At 38.2% G+C, this 21,927-nt stretch overlaps 1 protein-coding gene across 1 annotated transcript in view; it reads right to left on the bottom strand.

Moving 5' to 3' along the window:
• Positions 1 to 21,927, bottom strand: part of LOC124603335 (MICAL-like protein 1) — a 67,399-nt gene that overhangs the window by 31,156 nt on the left and 14,316 nt on the right. Inside the window, exons 2-4 of the mRNA XM_047136388.1 lie at positions 16,595 to 16,750; positions 12,292 to 12,482; positions 11,955 to 12,037 (exon numbers count right to left, since the gene is read on the bottom strand). Of these exons, the coding sequence (XP_046992344.1) occupies positions 11,955 to 12,037; positions 12,292 to 12,482; positions 16,595 to 16,746 (426 nt within the window). The 5' untranslated portion in view covers positions 16,747 to 16,750. The remainder of the gene's footprint in view (positions 1 to 11,954; positions 12,038 to 12,291; positions 12,483 to 16,594; positions 16,751 to 21,927) is intronic.

Here is a 21,927-nt window from a genome sequence, read left to right as displayed (position 1 = left end):
AAAATTAAATATCAATTATTTAACAACATTTAAAATCATAAGCATATTTGATTCTTCCAATGGAATTGCCTACATGAAACCATTACATCATTTTGACTGAATTGCACTACTCAAAAAAGTAGTCATCCTAAGCAAGAGTCGCTCTGGCTGAAATAAATATCATTTGGTGTGATACATTTTTCATTCACTGGAACTGGGGAATTCATTTGGTGTGATACATTCTTCATTCACAGGAACTGGGGAATTCATTAGGTGAAGAGTTACAGTATTGGTCTGATACACTATGGGAACTACAAAATAATACAGTAGTCTGTAGTTCTACAAAACGTACTTACATAATGTCCCTAGAGCCTTTGCAGTTTGATAAATTTGAAACTTCATCTCACAGGAAGCTGTATCAAAATTTATTCCCTACGGTCTTACAACACAGAGCAATTATAGGATGATCCCCTGGATTAAATTAAATAAATTTCAAAACTCTGCACAATGTTTGGTTGACTGAAGCACTGGAATTCATTAACACTCAACAGATATAGTTTTTAATCCTTGAGTTTCAAATCAAAGTAAGTAAATGGGTGTAGCCATTTTTGGAGTCTTATTTTATATGATTCAGGAAAATATGGAAAACTTTGCATTATGTTGCTTTTATCAAACTTCCTACATAGAATGTATTAGCAAATTTTATCATCACATAATGAGTCAAGAATGAACCACATTCCTGCACCAGAATTTGAATTCACACGATAAACTTACTGTTTTATTCTTTTCCCCCTGGAAACAGTGGATGAAGTTACACCAAATATGTTTATAACCTAGTTTTCAAGTATGTCATACCATAAATTACTTATTTTTATGTAGTTTCTGTCCACCACTGGTCTGGATTGTGTGTTTGTTGAAGTTAAATAAGGTAGCAGTTACTTCAGACACTTTCAGAATGTGATGTGTTTCAAAGCTTCACTTTGAGTCCTATGGATGTATCAGATGGTGCTAGGTCTGGATGGTCAGGTGGACACTGTGAAGTCTGCCAATGAAACAATTAAACTTTGCCTATAGCGTCAGAACAAATAAGTGGTCTAACATAGTTGTGAAATTAATTAAAAGAAACAGAACAACAATGGCTCTTTCTACTTTTAAGAAACTACCGCAGCCAATCTCTAAGCTTTCTTTACAGTTTCAGTATAGCACTTTAAACATACTGTGACTCTTTGACCCAGGAAATCAGAATAAAACACTCATTCCATAACTAAAATGCCACAAGTCATTATCTTTCTTAGCAGCAGTAAACTTTTGGGAGTCTTCTTGCTTTGTAAGGCCAAATGTCACCATTCCATGGGCTGGTGTTTCGTCCAAAGATATGTCGTCACAATGATCAATTAAAGTCTCTTCCTCTCTCTAACCAGTGTAATATTTCAGCTGATATTTTTTTCTTTGAGCTGTTATAGGCCTCAGCCAAAAATTTTAGGACCTATCATGCAGAAACTTTCAAACAATAACCGATGCAACAGACAAAACATTGTTGAGCTTTCAGACAATGTTGCTGTAGCTGGCTGGGACAGTGTCCCTATAACAAGCTGGGACGATTAAGCTGTGCATGTCTACATGTGTGTTCTGTATGTGTTAGCACTGAAAAACATTGTCTGAAGGCTGAGCAACACTTTCAGTATTGTGAATGTGCCATTGATGGCTCAATGCCTTTAACTACCTTTGCTACTCCTATTATACGTATTACATTAAGTACCCTGTAGTGTTATGCTGATGTGACATAGTTTACAAATGGACAATAGACAATACATTTCATCTTTTGTTACTTTTCTGTTTGTAGGGTAATCAATGCATCAGATGCTGTGACGAATTATTATATTGAGAGGGCAAGTGATGTTGCTTCCGTCAACTAGTTACACTGTCCCATGCACATGTGTCATTTGATGTTACATCCATCACTTAACAATACTCACATTCTTTAACATAAGATCACAAATGTTAGGCAGACTTCTTAACCTAGGAATTGGCTAACAAAACAGTTGACCACCATACACTTTTGAAAAGGAGGGGAGAGGTATTTTTTGATTAATCTTGTGTGATACAGTAGTAGAATATTTATCATCATTTACATAATCTATCAGAATACTACTTTTGTCATACATCTCCACCTTTTCACTTTTTGTCAGCAGGTTCTTGATTTCTCTATTTGGGTTCCTTACTCTGTAATACTGGAGCCTCCTCTGTGGCAGCCTTTCAAAACATTTTACTTTATTATTTGTTAAATGAGATATATTACAGATGAACAAATAATAAATACATTACATTTGTATATGTATATAAAACTACATCACTATGACACTCAACCACATAATTCTCTGGTTTTATGTATGCTTTTTGTGGAAAGTGCCAATTTCTGTTATAATGTTTGAAACAGACCAAGGTTGGATTTTCTCTACAACTCTGACAGCAGGGCTGGTCTAAGCACTGTCCATAATGTTTCATTTGCAACATAAATCATATACGATTAAGAGAGTTGCTGAGAACCAGAAGGGCCCAAAGCACAGAGACAAATTTTTGAGAAAAATAGATGTTTATGAGAATCAGATGTATAGGCAAACCACCAGTCTCATAGGTTTGACATGTTTTTTAACCAAGTCTCAACAGCTTATATTTTCTATAAAAAAAATGTGACCACTTTGTTATGCAATTTTTATTCATATTTAGAGTTATTACTGTTAATGTTAATTCATAAAAATTTTGTATATAGACTAGTGACAATGTCTTTTTGATGGTTGTATGGCTTGTAATTAATGTGAAATTAGAATCAGAACATAAATAACAGATAATAAATGCACCACACATACAATTATGACCTATCCCAACACTTCGAAGTCCTCATTATCTGCATTTTCAATAAGCACACTTTCTGCATTGAGGTTCAGATAAAACTTTCTGTTCACTTCAGGCATCTAACTGTTTTAAATTGGATCTAGTAGTTTTGTTAAGTCTTTGTGTTTCAAGGTTGATACTTGCCTTCCACCTATGTATTTGGGCACTAACTGTGGTAATATGACAAACTGTGGTCTCCCTTAATGTGACTTGAGAACTGCGACATCTCACAACTCCAATGAAGAATATGTTACTTTAAGCAACAGTTCACAGCAACCTTGTGAGAACTTCATCCTCGTAATATTTTTGAAATGTACATTTTTATGATGAAAATCAGCTTTTGGTTTGGTAGTGAGGTAGGTAACACTCAATGGTTTGGAAATCCTCAGTGCCTCATTTTAAACACTTGAATGCTGACACCATGGAACATGAGGTGGTTGGGGAGGATTCATTCAGGAGCTTCCAACTTTTATGTAGAAATGGGCATCAGTGCAGCCGCTGAGTATCCCTACAGCTCCATTGACTACCCCTACAGCAATGAAAATTTTTGCTTTGGGCACATATGAAAGTGAATATCAGAAAATTCAGTGACACTGCTTTTTGCAGTATAAGGGTATAGCACAGATAAAGTTGGTTCACCATAAGATAAACATATGCCAGGAACAAGGATACATGATACAATCTCAAAATCTATGCCCTCATTGTTCTCAGCACCTCATATATTAATCCTCTTTTGTTCATGGTAGTTTCAACTCAAAAATGCTGAGCTCATCAAAATTTTGTACTTGCCGAATTAAGCAAAGACAGTTTTCGTGAACTCCATTATGTAAATGGTTTACCCACAATTATTGAGAATGTTCTTAAAATTTACTCCATGCAAAATGTAAGTTTTGCTACAGTAAGCTCCATGACAAACAAAGAGCAAAATTAAGAAGTTCCAGCTTCGATTACTGATTGTGGAGAAAGATCTTCACCAAAAAATTTTAAGTCATATGCATTATGTATGTCAGCTGGTGCCATAATTTATATTTTTATATGAGATTTAACAAATTTTTAAGTTATTATGTGATAATCTATAAAGATGATGTAAATATTAATGTCATCAGTGTATTTTGCACAGGGGCAGTGAAGTCAGTGTCCCACAGCTCCTAAATACTTACAGAAAGTCATTTTTATGTAACACTATAGTCTGTTAATAAATGAAACTTTATTTGCAACAGTTTCAATCTTTTTGATCATCAGGCAACCTGTACAGCCATTATAGGCCGCTCATCATGTTAAATGAACCTAAATTTCTTTAGAGTATTGATCTGAACTTCTACAACAATAAGCAGTATTCAAGTGTGAAAACAGTGAAAGGATCAGAGTTAAAATTTGACAATTTTTCAAGATTAACTGTTTTCATTGATTGTGAGAAATTTCAGAGTGGATGCAAATTTGTTCATTACCACAGAAGCCAACAATATATAACACCAACACACACAATATTAACATTTATGAATAATTCTGATTTGTTAAATTGTGAACTCTGGTGGTTTGATTGAAACTATGTAACATATTTCTTATGAATGGACTCTCCAAAAGAAAGTGGCAGCAAATATATTATGGTACTGACTACATGCTGAGAAACTGACCCCAGTAAGAGACTTGTTTTTCCAGCATTAATAAACTATGAGACACATACTGAAAAAAGATGAGAATCATTGTGCCACAGTATAACTTACTTGTGTAACATCCTATTTAGAGAGCCAATTTCGATATCTGTGTTTAATGAATTCATTATTAAAGATTCCAGTCATTTGAGTGGCTCTTTCATTGAGATGACATTGCAGTCTACAAAATTTTTAGTTACTCCTCCCTGATCTCCTTCCCACAAATAAACACCCTTCAGAAAGTCTGTTTCACCAGCTGGGATTCTCATTTTCTCACAATTATTTATACTTGATGTCAATGCCATAACCACTAACTGGAAAAAGAGCTTCACGTAAGAATTAATAGTGCAGGTGAATACTACAGGACTTTAACTGTGACACAACAGTACTCCATTTTACACTGGTCCATAAATAGAACTTTTTTTGTTGTGACTATTTAAAACATTGTAATGTCTGTACAAAGACTGCATATTTCATGTATCGATGATACTTTTACTCTCAGTTATTTTAAAATTTTAGTAATTACTGCAACAAATGTGCTGTTTAGTACTTCTAGAGCAATTCAAAAGTTTTCGCTCAAAATTATGCACAGAATGTTGACACTAAAATTTGTTAGTGATTACTACAGCACCAGTGTGCATTGAAAATATATGACCACCATAAAACAGCTTAAACTCTCCAGCATTGAAGCAAGAGAGAATGGCTGGCCAGTACTATGATCAGGAGGTGGAACTCCTACACAATTTTGATCAGCTTCTGATAGAAAGTACTGGCTAGCCATGGCAGGTTCAAGAACATTCTTGCAATCAAGTTACATATCACTTGGTGACTCCATCCCCTGCTCACTCTTATACTTTCACCCTACAAACGAGTTTTGCACTTGGCTGTCTCTGGCACCCCAAACAGCTGCTTGTGTCACTTGGGGGTTTGAATCAGCCCTTTGGCTAGTCATTCTGTCTTCTTGTAATTTCACAGCTTTCTGAAGTGATTTCCCTTTTGATATAGCACACTGCGCAGTTAGGTATTTGCAATACAACGAACAGTTAATAGAGTATTAGGAGCTTACAGAAACAATTTATGGCAACATCCAAAGATAAAGCAGAATAGAGACCCACATCCAAAGTTGTAGATAGAAAATTTTGAACACCAGTAAATATTGGTTTGTACAAGGACTGCACAACACTTTACACAGAGAATATACAATGAAAATGACATTATTAAGGTGGTAACTAAATAATGTTTGTCCAAGTCAACTGGTTTCTTTGCATGAAAACATCACTTGGTCTGCCTGATCATCCAATTACATGCAGTGAGATTATTATCCCTGCACCAAATAAATGAACTTAAGTGTATTATCACCAAACTACTGTAGAATAAAATGTGAACAGTTTATACAGTACACTTTGTACAGAAAACAACATTTTTATTTCTTCCTATTAAAAAAAAAATAATAAAAGAAAAAGTATGCTTTAATGTCCTTGAAAATGTATGATTAATTCCTGAAGCTTCAATTTCTTTTCTGGTGTCCCAATTTGTGCAATTTATCTCAGATGTAGCATTTCTATAACTATATAGAATGTCTTCAGCAGTATAACTTTTTCCTGAAGGTAAAGTGATGTTAGAAACAAATATTTTAGATGATATAAGTTTACTTGCTATTACCTGAGATTTTCAACTATTTTAGTCTCATGTGACACAGATGGTCCTGTTAACAATCCGTATGTTATGTAGAATAGAAAGTTTCATTTCATGTTACTTATTACATATTGAGCACTGTCTTGAGTCATGCGCACTGATCAATTTGACTATCTTTGGGAGCAATAATGAAAATAATGACTTATTTATGCATCTAAAAATTTCAGTAGACTAATATATTTATTGTAGTCTGAGAATGTCAGTTTGTCAAGCTGTCACAGTAACGACATAAACAGGTTTTTAATGCTACTGTGAGTAGTACAGCTAACCATAAATCTGTGATCAATATTTCTTTAATCTGATCATTAAATTAGCCTTTATCTATAATTTGGATTTAATTTCAGATCAGGTTTCTAGTGTTTGTCTTGACCATAGATAGCATGTAATAACTGTTACTAAAATTAGTATATGAATGTAAAATTACAGTTAATCAACAAAGAAATTGTTTTCATCGCCTTTTCCGGATTCTATCTGATGGGTGCCATTGTCCACCAATAAAACAAGCATGTTTAGGGAATAAACTATTTGCTTCCTGATATTTTTTGGATAACACAAAAGAAACAGATTTTGTTTTTCCTAGTTGGTAAACTCACTAGCATGACATACATACTAACTGGTAACCAAAGTGTTCAAACTATTTTTGCACCACGTCGCATTTGTTCTAAGATGCTATCATGTTTATTTGTATTGTGTACATGAAGGGGGAAAAAAGTCACAATACATGCAATTTCAACCTGACTCTGACAACTGATTAGGAAACAAGTATTTATATGCAATCTTTTCAAAGTGAAGCTGCAGTTACCCATAGTTTCACAGTCTTCCTATATAACATGGACACACACTACTTCACTGACAAAAGTCTGTCATTCCTGCAGAAAGGAATGAGCTAGAAATATCCAATAGCACATATATTTTAATTTCTCTGTAAACTGTAAAGAGTTTTCTGCACAGGCCGAGGTATTAACAGTCAAAAGATTTTCTTCAGGCTTTCTTAACTGTCAGAGAGAAGCAACTGAGCAAAAATATTTATCTGAGATTTTACAGCAGCATGTAAGCTGCTTGATGCACAGCGAAGTATCTCATTAAATGATATATGAAGATGATCATTCCAAATTGAAATTCAAAACGAATTATCAAAAAATATGTCCGTTTTGCAGCTCACAGAAGACCTGTAGACATATACAAAATATGAAAAACTGATTAGCTTTCAAAACATAGGATTCCTTAGTTTATCAACAATGTAGGAAAAGACAGATTGTAACTTACCATAAAGAAGACACAGTAAGTTGCAGAGATGCACAATTAAAAGGCAGCCACAGTCCATACACACGTACAAACAAGCACACCTCACACATGTGACCGCCAATCTTGGGCCGGAATGCAACTAACATGTGGAATACAAGCAGTGATCTGGGGGGGGCGAGCAAAGGGGAAGGGACATTAGGGTATGGGTGAGGAGAGAGACAAACACTGTTTGGTGGACTGTGCAGGGATGAGAATGCCAAGAGGCACACCCCGTGACACAACGTGGAGCTGAACGTAACGCACTTGGTTTCAATGGCTGCTTCACTATCCAACCATTTGGATTCTTTCCTATGCAACCAGCTTTTCTGAGCTATGCAGATGGGAGTTATCCCTAAAACACATTCTCCACTTCTATGATTATCCTGGCCTCAACATACAGTAACATACTGTCTCCATATCCACCACCCAACAGTTTCCAACTCCTCTGTCCTGTCACCTCTATCCCATTCTCATCTCCCATCCTGTTTATGTGCTGCCCTCTGCCAATGCATCCGCCCATCTTCCCCCCCTCCCCCCACTCCTCCTCTCCTTTCTTCTCCGCCTCCCTGCCCCACAACATCCTGACGCTGCACCTGTTGGCATTCTAATCCCTCCACTCCACCACACAGTGTTCGTCTCTTTCCCCGCCCATGCACTACTATTCCTTCCCCTTCCCCACCCCTTCCAGATTACTGCTAGCATCTCATGTGATAGTTGCATTCCCACCCAAGACGCTGGAATTGACTGTCACGTGTGCATAGGTGTGCTTGCTTGTGTGTCTGTGCTTGTGTGTGTGTGTGTTTGTGTGTGTGTTTCTTTTACTGATAAAGGCTGTGGCTGTAAGCTTTGTGCAAGTGTCTTAACTGTGCCTCTCTGCAACTTAATGTGTCTCCTTTACAGTAAGTAGCAATCTGTATTTTCCTACGTTGCTGATATTCCTACCTAGAGTTTCCGTTGTTGGATTCCTTAGTTTGGTGCAAGAGAAGGAGTAATGATATTTTGAGGAAATAATCAGACTTTACAAGAAATAAGCAAATGAAGACTTTGTCGATTAATCTTTGTAAAGTCATGCTTTCTACAAACATTCTTCTGAGTCTTGTTATCTGTAGATGGCTAAGTTCTAAAAGTTAGTGAACCTAAATTTTTCATAGTCTCCCACGTCTTGCCACATTATTTGCAGGTATGTTTCTACATTCCAAATATTACCATTACATCACACTCCTAAAAGGAAGAGAGAGGACATATGCAGCTACAACATGTTAAATACGGAGCTGCAGAAAGGAATAAAATTATGCTACCATAGCCGTCATATTCAGAAGATTTTAAACTACAAATTTACACAAATGTGTGAAATGCTAATGAAATAAAAGTTCTGTACTAATAAGAGCAATAGAACTTTCATAGCAGTCTATATATTCCCAATACAGATGTTGGCAACTGAAAGTTGGCTATTGTGCAGATGATAAAGCTGTAACTGTGTCACAAAATTATTACAACTTTTATAGTCAGCACACTCCATTTATGCAGTAACAGCAGTTTAGTTTTGATGCTAATAAGGCTGTTATTATATGTGTAGGTTTTCATGCGGCATGACTGACATTTGTAATTTTAAACTATTAAATGTAATCTATAACACATGTACAAATGAATAAACATACATAAGTTAAATTAAAACAACCATGTAAATGTCTTATGAACTAAAAGCAAAAAGTAGACCCACAACAAAATTATTTTAATGTTACAATAAAATTAGAATGAAAGCACTATAAAAGCAGACTGGTTAATGTATTAAAAAGCACAAGGGAATGCACAATACTTGGTTAAAATTAATGCACACAATAAGTGTAAATATGGAAAAGTAGTTAGTTACATAAAAAAAAAGATTTTACTTTGAAGTAAGTAAAATTTATGTAATGATCATTACATCTAAAATAAAAAGTAAAACAAATGGAACAAGTAATTTACCTTCTAGCAGAATATTTCAGGTTTATACTGGCCAATTATGTCCAAGCTTTCTTCCTGAGGAAATAAAAAAAAAGGTACAGTGTGGGGTTAGGCTCTTAGCCAATCAAGAGTATATGTATGTGTTAGATAATAATTTTTACAATGCTTCAGCAAAACATCTATTTTGTAAAGAGAACTAGCATATCTGTTTAGTATCTATTACCCATACACACTTCAGTGAACACAAAAATATGAAGAAAAAATACGTCAAAGTGATGGATGCCTTAGGATGCTTACTGCTTATTGACTTCCCGCAACAGCAACAGCATTCCAGCAAATGAATCAGTAGGTTGTCACAAAATGACAGGTTATGCAATTATTCTCACATAAGTAACTGAATTTATAATCTGTTATTTATTAGTAACTTTATTTCCATAAAGAGGTAGTACCCATCAGCCACACACAACTATAAAACAATGTCTTTATAGGAACATATTAATTACAAAATTATATTTTTCCATTGAAAACCAAAAAAGTTAAAATCCAGTAACTGTTTTTGCAGAAATGCTTTTTCCATTAACATTCCAAAGGTAACTAGTTGAGTCTTATATTTGATTAATAATTAGCTAAAGCAATATTATATTTAACATTCCCAACAAAGGATGCAAATTAAATACATTTTATTCTGCATTTAGATAGTGATGTAGTGAGGCTGAGCATCTGAATGTGTGGCCACTGACTTCCTCTGATCTGCATTTCTCCTGACATTTTCTGTTATTGTATATAGTTAAACTGATTCTGCAGAGTTTTCTGCTGTAGTTTCTGCAAAACACTACAACGTCCACTTGAATGAATTAAATTTTTAATGCCAATGCCATTTATACTCAAATGTACAATACAGAGAGAAGAACAGTTATCTGAACCTATCCCCACACTGTATTTGCTTAGCTCCCAAGAGAGAGAGAGAGAGAGAGAGAGAGAGAGAGAGAGAGAGAGAGAGCTATAATTTGGGGACAGGCCAAATTGCACACATAAACATTGAAAGAGATTTTAGTATAGTATAAAAGATTTGATACATACCATCCACCAACATGCAACAAAGGCCATTGAAAGCTATCAACATTTTTATAAAAGCAGTAAATGTTAATTGTACATCAAAAGCTATGAAGGAACAGTGAACATGGAAATGAAGAACAAAGAACAATTTTTGAAACTGCGTTCATGAGAAGATTACATACAAACCAAGTGTAGGACATTCTGGTAAACCAAAGGAAATATACATATATACAGGTAGCAGTTTTCAAACAATAAATAATTAAAGAACAAGTAACAAAAATAATGAAATAAAATTAAGAAATTTACTTCTTTCGAACTTATATGTTCCTGGACCTGTTTAACTTAGGACATCCCCTTTCAAGCTGCATATAGAAATTCCACGCATGCACAACATAGCACAAATAGGCCTACTATGCCCAATGGAGCGATCCTATGGGAGAAATAACTTTTACCAAGCACACAACATGCAACATGTTTAAGTGTATTAGTAGCATTTCCTCATGCATGCAGAACTAATGGAGAAAACTATATTATACAAAAATATGAATGAGCTATCTAAAGCAGCCACAATAAACATAAAATACTCTCATTATAACTAACATTTTCTAAATCATTCTTAAAATATAAGATGATAAAACACATAAATCAAGACTGGAAATAGAAAGAAATGATAATCAAATATACAACAGCACAGATTAGGGTCATTTGATTTTCAGGTGGTGGTGGTGTTGCTGCTGTTGCTGTTCTTGTTCTTACTACTGTGTTAGTTGGTTTTTGTGTTAAATCTATAGACAGTCAATCATTTGGTATTTGTGACTCCCGCGTGGTTCCTGTAGGTGAAAAATGTCAACTTGTGGCATGGTTTCAATTCTGCTTTAAATTATAGGTTCTGCTGTGATCACTGTTTTAATACTGTATCTGCCAAGATCCCTGACCGGGTCCTTTCTCACATGTAAGACAACAGGAGCAATAATGACAAATGTCATAATGTACAGATAATGGGACTTTGCGCAGGTCTCTAACTTTCTGTCTTTACTTAACATTTCACAAGATTTTCTGTGCCAGAAATTTCACTGAACACAACACACCATCCTGCATATTATCTTGGAGTAATGTACCTTGCCTTGCATGCTAATTTGTACAACTTCCAGATGTATATGAATCTTGTAATGGTTATAATTACTAATTTACATTGCTTTTTATATTTCTGGCACAAATGTTTTATCTTAATTAAAATCTGGAAATTATGAGGTGTAAAAGAGTCAAGGTAGGTGTAAATACAGTTGTCGAATATTTTAAAAACTTTAAATGTTTACGACAACAATGGAGAACAGGAGGGTATCTGGTGATGAACTTACTCTTATTAATTTCGTGTATTGTTCACACTTCTTGAAACTAAATTTCCAGTCTTGATTTTAAATTCAGCAGTAACATAGAAAGAAATTCACTTACCTTTGAAGGTGGACTTTCAGCAACCACCACTTTTTCTGGTGTACTTAATGGCCTTTTGTTAACAGACCGCCCCAAAGGAGAATCTGCACACAAACAAAACATATCACTAGAAGCAGGTTCAGTTTTTAAGCAAATACTGTTAACCACAGAACATTAAATCTGAAAAGATATTTTATTCTGAAGTCATCGATTTAAAGATCACAATTTCCAGGAATTCAATATTCTTTTATTTAAAATTATACGTGTCAGTGAGACATGATTTACTTTGCAAAAGAGATGTCTTCAAATAGCTGATAAAATATTTTTGCTTTGACAGTTATCCATGAAAAGTGCTCACTTTGCTGGCTCCCTGCGAATGCCTGGTAGAACTGAGACAAATAAGTCAAAATTGACAATCTGTCAGGTACTTCATATTCCACCATGTCTTCAGCATCAAGTAGAGCTGGAATACCAAGATGAAGTTCAGCTGTGCGGAATGCCAGCTCATTGTTATGGTATATGTCATCTTTATTGAGGCTGTTAAAATCACTGCAACAAAAAGCAAACAATACATTAAGTCAGTAAATGGGTAATTGTGATCTCTTGGTAGTGGTTTGTCCTTTTATGTAAGACTGCAACTTCAATATCAGATATAATGGTTATTAGTTCCAACATGTATCCCCTTCCAAGTATGAACAACAATTACAAGTAGTGAAATTTATGTTTGCATGAGGCAGCTCATTTAAACTGAGAATCTGAATTATTACATTCTAAAGACTACATCACTTCCACTGAAAATAATTATTACAATGAGGCTAAGTTATTTATAATAATCAATCAATAAAGAGAAACTCCAAGGTGGTTTAAAGCTAACGTATGCTTCCAAATAAGTAGAAAAAGGTGCTATTTTACATGTTCATGATGGGGAAATTCCGAAAATGTGCATGTGTCCAACTCTACACTGCCACAAAACAAGATCACAGCCTTTACTCTATTAAGGACAAGTTCACAATGAAAAAGGAAAGAGAGAACCTTGCAGTTACAATATAGAAAATCATATTGATGCTAACACTAAAGAGGTGGAATATAGTGTCTAAATGCCTCCATTACCTACAAATCAAAGAAACTGTAGCTTACACTACATATATTCCTGCATCATGTTTCATGCATATTTTGAACTCTAAAATAGCAGTTTGTAGCACTAAATCCACATTTTAGGGGTTATGCCAATGACCACTGACAAAAACACGATACCTTGATGAGACTGCTCTAAAGGTGAGTATAATTCAATGCCAATCAATGCCTAAATCACAATTGCAAAATCAAATGTACCTACAAAGTTTAATCATAATTATAGTTCCTCTGAAAGCCAGTGTCCTGAGAGTATGGATGCCGAGACTGGGTATGTTGTAAGTTGTGAAAATTAAGAAATGTTAAACAAAGTACTTATATTCATGCAATCAAGTAAACTAAGACTCTTTACACTGTACAGAATGGCAGGCAACTTATTTCATTAATTTAAGTGATGATGGAGTTGCCTTAGACAGAAAACAATGATACTACAGATGGAAATTACAGTTCTCAATTCAACAACAAATATCTATCCTGGTGGTATCAGTTTAGCTCTGGCTGAGTAAAATTCTCGATCAGAAACAGTTATTTAAATGGAAAATGGCTGAAGGCAGCCGTAATTCCTCACAGACAGGGAGGTCATTACAGAAAGAGCATTAGCTCAGATGGTGAAGGATGGGAAACCATTTTAGTCATTATATTTGATAAAATAATGAAGTAATTTATGCGGAAAGTACATTGGGGAATAGGAACACACATGATCTTGTCACTGTCATAATCACAGTAGATAGTTTATTTTTAGTGATTCGTTTTTTTTACACTTGTATATACTAAGCAGAAACCTGATCAAAATAAGACAACAGGATTGCAAAGAAATTCTTTAAAAAGAGAAATGAAACTAGTAATATGCATTTTCAGAGCACTCAATTGTTGTAATCAAATCATTATGAACTCATTTATGCATAGCAAAAATCTCAATTCACTGCATATTCACAATGCCATTACTTGGATGCTCACTTCCTATTGTTACAAGCAAGGTTGGTTTCCCAGTAGCCAATTAGCCCACTAATCCTCTGATATTTTAAACTACAGCCCTGGATAGAAAAACTGTGACACTATTCAAAAACATGAAATTTATACCACATATGAACACTAGTGGTATAAATAAACAAATAATCTTAGATCAAAAGAATCAATTTAGGGCTTGATGTCAATATTGTGTGATAGGTTCATGAAATCACATTTCAATTGGTTTCTTTTGTGATCTTAAATTGGAGAAGTGTTTGCAGAATATTGTGCATTTACTGTTGTACTACTACAATTAAGGTTCACAGTTGTTTTATTCTGAACTGAAGAGAACAGTACAAGACATCTTACTGAATTTCCTTGACTGTCTTGTCAGTAAGAGAGATTGAGAACAGGCAGCAGAAGAAAACTAGCTTCCCTAAGATTGATCCACACACTAAACACATAGCAGACACTAAACACATAGCACTAAGCTGATAGTCAGCACAGTGACTGATGGCATTTCTCATTTACGGTTGCTCCCCTCAGATACAGCATCAAGTGTTGACTTTGTTTGCACAAATAGTGCTCTACTGCATCCTACACTGGCAGTAATTTGTTCCAAAACAGTGGTCTGAAGTACGTGTTAGAGCATATATTGAATGGTTAATTACAGTCCTCATGTTTTGGATTCACATACAGACAATTCTGTAGAGACAAGCCTCATTTATATTTTAGTAAAATTGTGGCCACATTTTTGACACTTAACATGGTATATTTTAGTATTCAAGTTAGGGTATTGAGATAAGTGAATGTCAAATGAAATGGTGTGGGCAGTCACAGATTTCATCAATGCCCTCATTGGTACAAATTGCATGTGTCCTCAACATCAAAGATGTCCTGCCCTAAGTGATTTAAGATTTAGGTTCAAATGGCACTTCCTTCGGCAATCTTCGGCAAAATTTTAAAAAGACATTGCCCAACTGGATCAGTAAGGATTTGAGAGTATTAACAACTACTTCTAGTCTGTTTGTTGGCCAGGTATGTCATCAGTTACAATTACAAGAGACCATGAGCACCCCAACAGTCAATGCCAAACAACTGAGCAAGCTGTGGAACATGGATCGAAGCAGCATGACAGATCAAATCCTGAGGAATAGCCGAAGTTCTTTGAGATGATACGATGACATGCTGCTACACTTACTGCTGTGCACAGTAACTTTACTAAGCATTTACATCCACTGGTTTCTGCAAAATTTAAGAAAACATACAAATGTAAAAATTCAAAATTTTTTATCTCTGTTGTAATAAAACTGAGTCAACATGAGAAACATGTGGCGCTGCATGTATAAAAAACTGATAACACATTTCAAACTTTGAATATTTTTAAAATGTTCAAAATGCTCTCATCGTTCTCATATTTCACATTCCAGTACGCTGGGTGAGATTCTCTAACAGTACTACTGTGATGCTATTAATGATGCAAGTCTATGAGATCCATAGAAAGTAAATTTAAGTCTTACTATGTAGCACAGCAAGAACCTAAGGAGTAGGACAAGCGTTCCAAACACACTGGGTATCAAGCTGACCATTTACACGCTCTGGATTATTGCTGTTGAAGATTTATCACACACAGGATCAATCCTCTCATGTCACAGACTGTTGTCTTGTAAGATGCAGTTGTCACATGTTGAACAAGATGGAGGTTGTACATAAGCACTAATGATATCTCCTGTAGACCTGTGCAGTTCCACTGCCTTCTGGAGAATTGTATTATACGCGCAAACAAAGCTGACACTCAGCGTGGTCTGACGGGAGTAACTGCATATGGGAAACGCCTTTACAGTCACTCCCAGCATCCACTGCACCAAATGTTAACCTAGTTTGCGGACATTTTACGTCTACCTAGATGCACAATCCTACGTCTCACCTGGCAACCTCCATCTGATTTTAGGCTGTCAGTGGCTGTCTATCAGTGGCCTTCCATCACAGTCTGATCTCAAACGATCCCCCAAACATTACTTGCTACATTAAGCTGCAAAATATCAGTACCAACTGTAATACCGTTATTAAGATACACAGTTGACCTCTCCAGAACAACGGAAGTGAACTGAAATTCCACTGTGAACAAAAGTGCTGTGGTAATATCGGACTCAAATCTGGTGCCAACTACCCTGTGTTCCTCTTTTATTACCACTTCGTGAGATTTTGTTCAGAGTATCAGTGTGTGGGACTGGCAATGTCACAAAACTTAAATGAATTCTGCAGATTATTTGTAACAATTCTGCTGCTAAGTGGCAAAGGTTTCGTGCTTTCCTGACACTAACTGGAAGGTATGTTTTGAGTCTTGCAATGTTTTGCATTGAATGTTCCTTCCCGCGCAAACTTTCGCAGTTTCCACGAATCCATAAACGTTTGCGAGGCATCAACATGAAAGCAATGGAATACCGTACCGAACACGTAGGCCGGCGTCACCTACTCTTTGCCTAACTTGCAAGAGAGAGAGACTGCACAGCGGTGCGCCGGCTGTCAGGCAGGGACTGCGGGTCACGCCGGAAGTGACTTCCTGTCACAGCGGTACTCACATGAGGTCCGGCCGGAAGTGGTGTATGAGCGCGCAGAAGGCGAGCCCGTCCCGCCAGGACGTGGTCATGTTGTCAATTCTGACGCCTGGGTAGCCCGCCGTCACGCGCTTGCACCACATCTCCAGCGCCTTCATGCCTCGTTTCTCTCCCATCTTCCTGCAACACACGAAAAAATACAACTGAGTTACCTGTCAGCTCTGCGTAGCAGCTAACGAAGCGTCTTTCCTGCGAAACTTAATTTAAAGTACGTTAGTAAAGCGTATATCGTAATTCAGTCAATCATTTTCATTCATTCATACGAAGTTCCACCGTGGAGGGGAACATTCATATTCAAATCAAATCACAGAAGTAACTGTCAAAAACTACTAACAGAAGCACAATATTACTTGGCCCTTTTGCGGCCGACGCCATGAACGTAGGCAAGTTATTGCCGTCTAGTCCATTGTGTGCCACCGGGAGAAAGGGGTGGGGGTAAGCGGAGAGGTGGCCCTGGAATCAACATGGCATACCACTGCTACAACAACGCTACGGCGTTTTGTATTGTTACGTAGCTAATGTCGGCAACAGGTGGAAACACTCCGTATCGGCCCGAAGTCATGCGATTTCTACAGATTTCTTTGCTCCCAGAAAAGAGCCCAGTTACACAGTAGGATGCATTACGAAAGACCTCTGCTACACTCTAGTAGTTCTTTCTTAGAAAGGCGACACAGCTATCGCATCAACAACTAATTTTTTAACATTACGCACCGCCAGTCTAGATAGAGGTGTATATAAAGTAAAAAAATACATGAACTTAACTGTTGCTGAGTGCCATATATACGATTTTTCAAGGCGTCACACGAGCTCTGAAAAATAGTTTCGAGGCATACAATTCATTTCACGGCCGGTATTTACTTCGTTTATGATTCTAGTTGTGTGGAGATTAGGCCGAAGTCTTTGCCTAATATTTCGTCTCGTGATGCTGGAGACATCGTCATAAAGCTTCCGAAGATCGCCTCTGGAATTTATAGACGAAACGTCAGGTCGCTGACACGTGCGTCAGCGATTTTATATTCCGACATGGTGGTGATAAATAACAAATGTCGTGTGACTGGGGCCTCCTGCCGGGTAGACCGCTCGCCGGGTGCACGTCTTGCGATTTGACGCCACTTCGGCGACTTGCGGTTCGATGGAGATGAAATGATAATGATTAGGACAACACAACACCCAGTCCCTGAGCGGAGAAAATCTCCGACCCAGCCGGGAATCGAACCCGGGCCCTTAGGATTGACATTCTGTCGCGCTGACCACAACACAAAGAAATACCTGCTCGATAGAATTTTTATCAGTAGCTCAAATTTTGACGCCTCCCAGATTTTACTTATGCTAAGATACGCTAAATACGGTGATGGTCGTACGTAACACAAGACGAGAGTACCTCAGGGAGACTAGAGGCCTTACCGCCAACTGCTTACCATTACTTCCTACATCACGAAATATATGTTGCAAATTCCGTGGAAGAAGTAACAATGGGATAACATCTTACTACAAGGCAAGAAGTTGCGATTACAGGTAACGGCAAAGTCGTTGCGGTATATTAAAGACAGATACAAAAAAATGTCTCACTTTGCTAACCGCAAGTGGAGTGAAACGTTCGTATGTTGCTGAGGCTTTCGGATGATGTCGCAATTTTTCGACGGAGCGACAATATTGGACGCGAACCCAGAGAGCCGCAGAAATACAAAAACAAGGAAAGCCTTATGTAGCGCACTAAACATGCTGTTTGCTTGAAATTTATGAAGTCTGAGGCGAAACTGACTCCATGTGAACGTAGAAAAACTTCCGCGATCCGACGCAGCTACATCGCCTCTGTAACGCCGTGAACGATTCATCAGCCGTCTGTGCAACCCTGGTTCCCTTAGCGGCGTTCTACAGTACTGTGGTGCGGGGATTTAGTGTAGACCACAGATCTGCAGACATATAACTTGAAACAAAAAATTCATTAAGTAACTATTTTTTCGAGGTTATAATCAAAACTTTACGATTACTGTCACTCGTATATCGACTGAAAGATTGGTCCATTTAAGGAGCTGATGGTAGAGTTCGAATGTATCGCAGACCCCACGAAGCCATGGACCCGCGCTGTCAAAAAGGCACTATGTAAGCTGATGGTGGCTCCATAATGGTGAGGGCTGTGTTAATGTGAAATTGACTGGGTCCAGCTGAACCGATTATTGACTGGAAATGGTTAACTTCGGCTACTTGGAGACGATTTGCAGCCATTCATGGGCTTCACGTTCCCAAGAAACGATGGAATTTTTATGGATGACAATGCGCCATGTCACCGGCCCACAGTTGTTCGAGATTGGTTTGAAGAATGGCTCAATATTTCTGCCGGGGACTTGTATCGTCTTTTTGAGTCCATGCCACATCTTGTTGCTGCACTTTGTCGTAGTACATATGAGACTCACATCTAGTGGATCCACGATTAGTGTAGAAACTTATATCTTCTCTCTTTCAGGTTAACGTGAGATCGTGTACAGTGGTGGTGGGTATATAGCCTTATGAAATTGCCCAATACCTTGCAAAACCTCTGTACAGTGGAGTTCAAGACATGTGGTGCCCGTGGCAGCCAGGAGAGGCGGTGAGAGGGCGCACGTATGACGCGGCGCCCAGCTGTCTGCGTGTACAGCGGGCGGCCTCACCAGCAGGCAGGCACCCAGTGGCCTACTTCAGACCAAGCTGGGCAGCCTCTCTTCCGTGGCCCAGGCTGCCTGCTTCCTGCCCAAAATTACGCGCGACGCAGTCGCTAGCCGCGAGTTCCTTCAGCAACGCTTTCAGGTGTTCCGCCGAGTTAGTCTACTTGCGGCTGTTCTCCCGAGCTGCTGTTCCAATTTCCTGCACAGTATTTCAACACCCGACCCACCTTCCTTCTGCGCTGCCACTTCTGCTGTTTTGTGTACTCGCTGCTTGGTTTGCAAGCAGATTGATCTATTGGTCTCACATCGCTGTTTATAGCCGCTTTCGATTCCCGTCGGCCATTATGCCCTTTTATGCTCTTTCGTTCCTCACTCACGAGTGCGGGCCGTCGAGCCCCTGGGAAATAGCGGACTCCAGCAGCGAACTTATGGCGTCGCACTAGTCGCTATATCCGACATACACCACGATTCGTCCGGGGCCAGGCAGGGAATCACTATATCAAAGAAATGGCACCCAGTCGAGACCTTATATTTGTCACATGTTAATGAGAGCGTGTATCTCTCTTAACGTGCAGCTACGAAGTATTAAACTGGTCTCAAATAGTAAATCGCTTTCTGCTGGAGACGGTCGCTGCAGCTCGTAAGACCTGTAGTGTCACATGCTATGACGTACGCGCCGCGGCCTGTCTTTCTCGTGGGCCTTGCCGAGACTTATCACGACGTCACGAACCTGAAGTCGACGTCCGCCTGTCAGCTGCAGCAAATATTGTCCTCCGTTGGAAGCCTTTTGATAAAGAATGCCAGCTTGTGCAATTTACGTACTTACCAATGATTCTGATTATTATCTAAAGTGGTAAGGAATCACATTTCATGTGTAAATGGAATTGTTTCACCAATGTTTTTCTTACGTACATGAATTTTGCTTGCGCTGTTTAATTTTACCGTAGTGCTTTTATTTTCGTCATTTGACTTTACATTTCCTGCCAACCCAACTCGAAAACCATTCTCGGTCAATACTGTGGGAAGGAAATATTGGAAATCAGCCAAACAGAATAAAATATGTTCTTATAGTTTTCGAGAAGACGTAGGCCAAATCTCAGCTTCCTCGGTCCGTATTTAGGAAAATGCTGAATTACGAAAGCTACTGGATCAATATGCATGTCAGACCATAAAACGTCTGAAAATGCCTTCCAGACACGGTGTTATTCACGAAAACGCTGTAACATTTACTATTTCATGCAACTGTTCTGTTTACACGAGAGAAATTAAGAACAAAAAAGAATCGTAAACAGTAGTCTGCTAATGTTTTGGAGTATCTCACACGGCGGCAACGACGTCAAAGGACCGTGCAGCCTAAATCTGTAGCGCCATCTCCCTTTATTGTATCACCATGTCTCGCACTAAGGCAAAAGTATTCATTGTCTCCGAAAGACCCACGTGTATCGCATTCCATCCGAATGTGGCAGAACATCAAGGAGAGACGCATGGAACTTCAGCGACCAGACTGCAACAACCAAGACAATCAGCTGCCGCCGAGCTCTCCCTGGAATACAACAATGAAATAAAATACAATGAGATCTGTATCATCGTGCAAAAGCCAAATTTCTGGGCCAGTATAATTAAAGAGACTGTCGAAGTAAAGATGTCGGAAATCTTCACAAGCAGGGACAGAGGTTTGAATTTTCGTAACGCCTGGGGGTTCGGCACTTAATTTGTCAAAATCTCGCCGGCCACCACGTCAAACATAGTAGGTAACAGCTGATACAATTTGTATTTCACGGAACATCAGTGCGAGCTCTGAAAAAGAGAGATAAAAGGGCGTAGTAGGCGCCAGGAATCGAACTCTGCCATATATTTCGGCGAGAGATGAGTCCAGACAGCGAGTAACCAACGGCACACCTCGCGTACGTGAACAAGATGGGTGGGTAGGTCGTCGAAATCCTGTGCACATAATGGTAGCGCCACCTCGGCATAACACCCGGAAGAATGTCATTAATCAATAGTAGCGAGAAAACCTGACAGATCGCTTCAGCCGAATTGTTGATTTTATTTTTATGTACAATATCTCGAAGGCCGAGTCGTCGTCTTCAGATGCTGCGAGCTGCGTTGGACTCCAGTACGCGTAACGAAGTTGCAACATATAAAGACAGTGGCAGACGCCGAAACAGTGTGCAGAAAAATAGGATCAACAAGTAGGGTGAACAGCCGAAATCATACTCCTTCAGTCTATCACCCAGAGAAATCAAAACACATGTTGGCTATCATCAAAAGCCTCAAAGGTGAGGACGTATTTAAAACTGTCTTGTGTCTCGAGAGGCTAGTAAGATGACTCCTCTCTCTTAAGACGTCTCGAAATTGATAAAATAACAATCCGGAGACAGATAAAAACTATCGACAGTAAACAATATTCTTAACAGGGACGGAAGGCTATTGCAAAGCATACAGATTTGTTAATCGCATAGTTTAATACTATCCGTTTCTTGGATGGGAGGTAGCGATTTTTCTGCTCTACCGGTAATAACTGGTAGCATTCAAACATTCAGACTGTACTGTACTGTACGCACAATAGAGCCTATAACTCGACCCCTTTTCTGAGAGCGAAGGAATCGGTGGAGCTCGTATGACTTCGGACCGGTAGGGAATGTTTTTCCCTGT

Source organism: Schistocerca americana, chromosome 1 (genome assembly GCF_021461395.2).
Source record: "Schistocerca americana isolate TAMUIC-IGC-003095 chromosome 1, iqSchAmer2.1, whole genome shotgun sequence".
Taxonomy (NCBI): Eukaryota; Metazoa; Arthropoda; class Insecta; order Orthoptera; family Acrididae; genus Schistocerca; species Schistocerca americana.
Note: the sequence above shows the minus strand (reverse complement) of the source record. Positions and strands in the feature narration are given on the sequence as shown.